General features: G+C 35.2%; 1 protein-coding gene across 1 annotated transcript; it reads right to left on the bottom strand.

Annotated features, from left to right (window-relative positions):
* Positions 1 to 1,198: 1,198 nt before the first annotated feature.
* Positions 1,199 to 4,636, bottom strand: LOC120195152 (growth-regulating factor 3-like). The gene is made up of 4 exons (XM_039197250.1): positions 4,428 to 4,636; positions 3,231 to 3,588; positions 1,522 to 1,928; positions 1,199 to 1,445 (listed from the first exon to the last, which is right to left on the bottom strand). The coding sequence occupies exons 1-4, from the start codon at positions 4,597 to 4,599 to the stop codon at positions 1,435 to 1,437; spliced, it is 948 nt and encodes a 315-aa protein (XP_039053181.1). The 5' UTR covers positions 4,600 to 4,636; the 3' UTR covers positions 1,199 to 1,434.
* Positions 4,637 to 5,067: the final 431 nt, after the last annotated feature.

Here is a 5,067-nt window from a genome sequence, read left to right as displayed (position 1 = left end):
AGTCATATTTTTCCTAAATGGGTAAATTGCACTCTAGATCCATTTACTTTTAACTTAAGCTTAAAAATCCCCTTTTTATCATTCTACAAGGCTAATTTCTTACCCGATTAAGCTCAAATTTGAATCAATGAACCTCCATGCTATAATAAATCCATTAAATAAATTATTGGGTCGACACAAAACTACTAAATCGGTATTTGAGGCGTTACATGTCGGGTTGGTAAAAAAATCGACCCTAACCAGATCTGTTGCCATCCTTAAGTGTATATGGGCTTTGCCCTTTCTTTAGATCCAATATATTGCCACGATGCCACTAATATTCTAAACATTTAACCAATTTGATAAAGAGAGAAATACACATTTAATGATGGACCTGTGATCTGAACTCGACGGATTTCAATTTTATTTTATTTTCAATTTTTAGAAGAAAGAATTAGGTTTGAGTTGAGTTAGATCTGGTTTTTAAATTTATGAATTCAGATTGGATCAAATTCAAATTTAAGATGAAAATTATTATATTAAAAAAATAATATAATTAAATTTTATATATATAAGAATAATTGCAATAATAAACCTATTCATGTATCCTTTTCAACTAGATCTCTATTTTATCAAATAAAATTATGATTTTTTTATATATAAATTTGTGTAGAGTTTTGATTAAGTTAAATGTGGAATTTATCTCAAAACTAGGTCGGGTTAAACCACCCTAAACCCGTCAAATCAAGTTTCGAATAAAAGATACAATTTTATCGAACAAGATCAAATAAAAGATACAATTATATCGAGCAAGATCGACCTAAAACTTGATCCAACCCGACCTATATTCATTTTTATGTAACTCATCCCGGTTTTGAACTTGTTAACAAGATCCATTTACCATTAATTGTGCATATGATACTTTAAACATAATAATATTTTTTAATAAACCTAAGCCGAATACAAAATAGTATATTCTTAAACGTGATAATATTTTTAAACATATTTATGTTGAGAGTTTTTAAAATTTTGACATGTTACACATGTATATTCTTCTTATAATGTAGAACAAAAATTCGTAAGGGAATGCATAGCCGGATTGTGGTTTAAAAAACAAACTAAAACTACTTAGGTTCATAAACCCTGTTGTAATTTTAATGAAATTTAACAAATTTATTCATTTTCTTCTTAAGATAAAAATAACAATAAAAATCAATTGAGAAAACTTCTTGTTCTTCCAATTCCATAAAAGCTGCAATGTCCTGGATTTTGTTTTATTTTATTACCTCAAACCTTGCAATGTTCTAATGCTAATACTCAAAGTGATGCTGAAAACCCCCCAGCCACATAACAATGGTGGACAGGTAAAGAAAAATTGTCAAGCAGCACAATATATAGTGATGAAGCTAGAACTCGTCCGGTCGTAAAATTCAGGATTCTCGCGTTTTTAATCGTTCAACTATCCTCAAGATGGTTACAAGGCAGGTTTTAGAATGCTGACAAAACATACAGGTAACCATTATGCAGTTCGAAACTGACCTTGGGGAGAACGAGAACTGGTTGTGGAGAAGTCCGGTGAAGCCATTGGAATGGATATTGATAGCTGGGTTTCAGAAAACGAGTTCTGGTTGGATATCTTGTCTTCGAGAGCTGACCAAGAGTCTCTGGTTTCAGGCCACTCGTCGAAGAATGGTCGAAGAGATTGACCCTCTTGTTTCGCAGGTTCCCCCGAGTTGAATTCGCCGAAGAACAAATGCTGGGGGTAGTCATCATTTTGCAATATGGAAAGGTCGCCACCAGGTTTTGACTGAGGGAACGAGGATACTTTGGATTGCATATCAGGCCATGCATTGTCCAGTTGAGTGTCAATGTGCAGAACTCGGTTGCTCCCCGAAGCTTCAGAGAAGAAACTATGCTCACCAACCTCAGGCTTCATTCCTCGAAGATACCTGTGTTAGAATGAGATCAGTGAAACATATTAAGAAAATAGAAATGACAAATAATCTAAAATTTGCAGTCTAAAAGCATTAGCAGCCTAAAGGTGTTGGGATTTATGAACCGGATAGCAGAACTGCAGGGAAAAGAAAATCGGAGTTAAAACATAAAATTTGGAATTCAAATGATAAGAACATCACAGGTCAACTCTCATGCAAGTCAAGCATATTTGCTAGAGAAAATGACAGATAAATGAATCTAATAGTTATACACTGTATATGGCTAAAATGGAAAAGGGCACATGCTTTTAAAACTCCTAGTCAAAGAAGACTGCATACAAAATTTACAGGCAAAAGTAACTAGTAACCGAAGATTTATCGATCTTTTTACTATAGGCATAGACAGAATACTTGTACTGTCCATAGCCAACTTCTGAGACCTCACACTCGGGAATCCTTCCCATTCCCCCCCCCCCCCGGAAAAGGTTACGGGTAACAAAATCCTTACAAACAAGGTTCAGGCAAAATGCCACTAGTTCAGACTACTTGTCAGTCTTCTGCAAAGAATCAAACTCGAAAGATGGTCGTAAAAGCCACACAGTGCTATGCTATGACAATGGGAATTCTACAATGTCCTAATGAACATAAGGGCCCCGAACGTAGAACATTTCAGAAAACTTAAAAATGTTCAAGGAACGTATCCTATATGAAACTTAATATCGATTATTTTGGACCAAATCCTGAAAAAAAAGGTATCCATCCCACTAAGCAGAAGCCAAAAGAGTGGATAACTTCTCTCCTGTGAACATGTTCCCGACAATTTTTCATGGCCATCAGACAGCAAAACGAATGTTACAGAGAACATAAAAGCAAGAACAGAACCAAAAAACAAAACAAAAAAGAAACATTGTCAGCAAAGAACACTACTGGTTTTAACATCCATCTTTGAAGACACCAGGGCCCGGAACCCTGAACCCAACAGAAACTTTAAGAGCTTCTGCAAGATCTTTATTTACACAAATGTGAAGGAATCTGCAATTTTACTTCTACCACACAATATAATTGATATGGGCCCAACACACAATAAATTTCACTTCAGTACCATGCACAGCTGAAAAATTCGAAATTCAAAAAGTCACACTCGTTTCAGCCACTTTTAACCTGAAAAAGGGGTTAACAATCCAACCCTCCAAACACAATTATTGGTGCAAAACTGCACAACATTCACTAATTGTGCAGGCATCAAATTCCAGTCTTGGTTTTTCTCTATAATGTTCAAGGAATGAAGTTATACGAAACACATAAAACGAGGTTTACCGGTAATCTTTGCTTGGGATTCCATAGGGGATTGACTCCATATGATAATGAGAATGATTAGTTCCAGAAGCAGTAACTGTTTGTGTACTACCCAAGGCATGCAAGGGAAGGCCCTGGAAGCTCTCACTCACACCAGTGGTTCCAGTAACAGTCAATGATGTCACAGTAGATGATGACTGTGCCACAGTTTGTGATTCCACAGGCTTTCTTGAACGGTTACGGCCGCGGTGCATATGCCGTTCACAGTACTTGGAGTCGGGGTATGCATCTTTGGAGCACCGCCATTTCTTTCCATCAGTCCTCCGGCATCGTCCCGGCTCGGGATCCACCTTCTTCCCATAGAAGGAACAATACCCCACTGCAAATCACACTCAAAACTGTTATTCAGTAGTAGGGTTCCTTCAATATACAGGAACATGTGTGACAAAACATGTACAAACTATGTTCCAAGCTAAATTAAAAAATAACAAAACATCAGCAACAATGAAAACATGATAGATAATAACAATTATGTTAGAAAACAGTATAATCACAAGATTCAGAATATGAATAAAAAATGTAAAAAGGAAGTGATATAATACTTGATGATTAAGACATTACCACAGAAGAAATTGATTTGGCATCACTTTAGAAGAATATTTTGACAGAAACTATTCCAAAAGTAAAAGAAATTTATAAAGCTAATCTATGAAGAAGGTAATGTCACTGGAAGAAACCTAAAAGAACAAAAATGTTTGTTTATGGGTGGAATATGTATGTAAGAAATTTATAAAAAAAAAGTTATTTTTTATAATGCGCAAGTAAAGAGATTATCCCACAAAAGCACAAACCAAACAAGTATTCAAAGTCAATTAATTTAAGGAATATTTCTCAACGTACGAAACTAAAAGCATGAATGAAACATCAAATATCCATTCATCCATACAAAATAAACAATAAAAACCCTTTAAAAGGGGAAGCCATTTTTTAAAATGAAAAAACAAATCTGTATGGTTTTAAAAATAAACAGATCAATACATAAAAAAAAATCCCAATTTTTGAAACTAGAAAACAACAGCATAGTGAAAAAAGATTCCTCAAATCAAAACAAAACTCTTCTGAATAGGGGAAAAATCTCAGAACAAGGAAAATAATAACAGTAAAAGAGAGAGAGAGGAAGAGGGGGTAAATGAAGTAAGAAAATCATTTTGAGCTTACTGGTGGGGTGGTGAAATAACCTATGAGAAATGGACCCAAAGCTCTTCTGAATAGGGAGCACAAGATCAGGTGGCACAGGCAAACCTGCCATCATATACTTAAAGATCAAAGCTTGATGCTCCAGTTCTTGGTATTGTGACACTGTAAACGGTGATGACCTTATTGCCATCATCCCGCCACCACCACCGCCGCCTCCACCGCCACTGTTCATCTCCAACACCACCCAAGAAATTTTTAATTGAAACAAATCAATCGTAACAAAATAAAAAGAAGAAGACGATGAAGACGGAGAAGAAGAAGAAGAAAACCCACTCTTTTTTTTCTAACTTCAAAAGCCTTCTAAAACATGTTCATTTAAGAATAGGAAGTAGAAAAACATGGGGACATAGATCAACAAGAACTTCTATCTTACAACATACTTTCTTCTTCCTTCTATTACCAAGTCTCTTAGCTATCTATTTGTTTATATATATATATATATATCAGCTTTTTGCTTTGCTTTTGCTTGCTTCGTTTTGTGTCAAGGAAAAAGGGGAACAGAGTGTCTCAGAAGGAATCCTTAAAGCCCAAGTTTGGTCAACTTTAATGGGGGAAGACAAAACCCTTTTTCCATTAATAATGATGTTTAGGGTTAATTATT

Source organism: Hibiscus syriacus, unplaced genomic scaffold (assembly GCF_006381635.1).
Source record: "Hibiscus syriacus cultivar Baekdansim isolate YM2019G1 unplaced genomic scaffold, ASM638163v2 tig00117007_pilon, whole genome shotgun sequence".
Taxonomy (NCBI): Eukaryota; Viridiplantae; Streptophyta; class Magnoliopsida; order Malvales; family Malvaceae; genus Hibiscus; species Hibiscus syriacus.
Note: the sequence above shows the minus strand (reverse complement) of the source record. Positions and strands in the feature narration are given on the sequence as shown.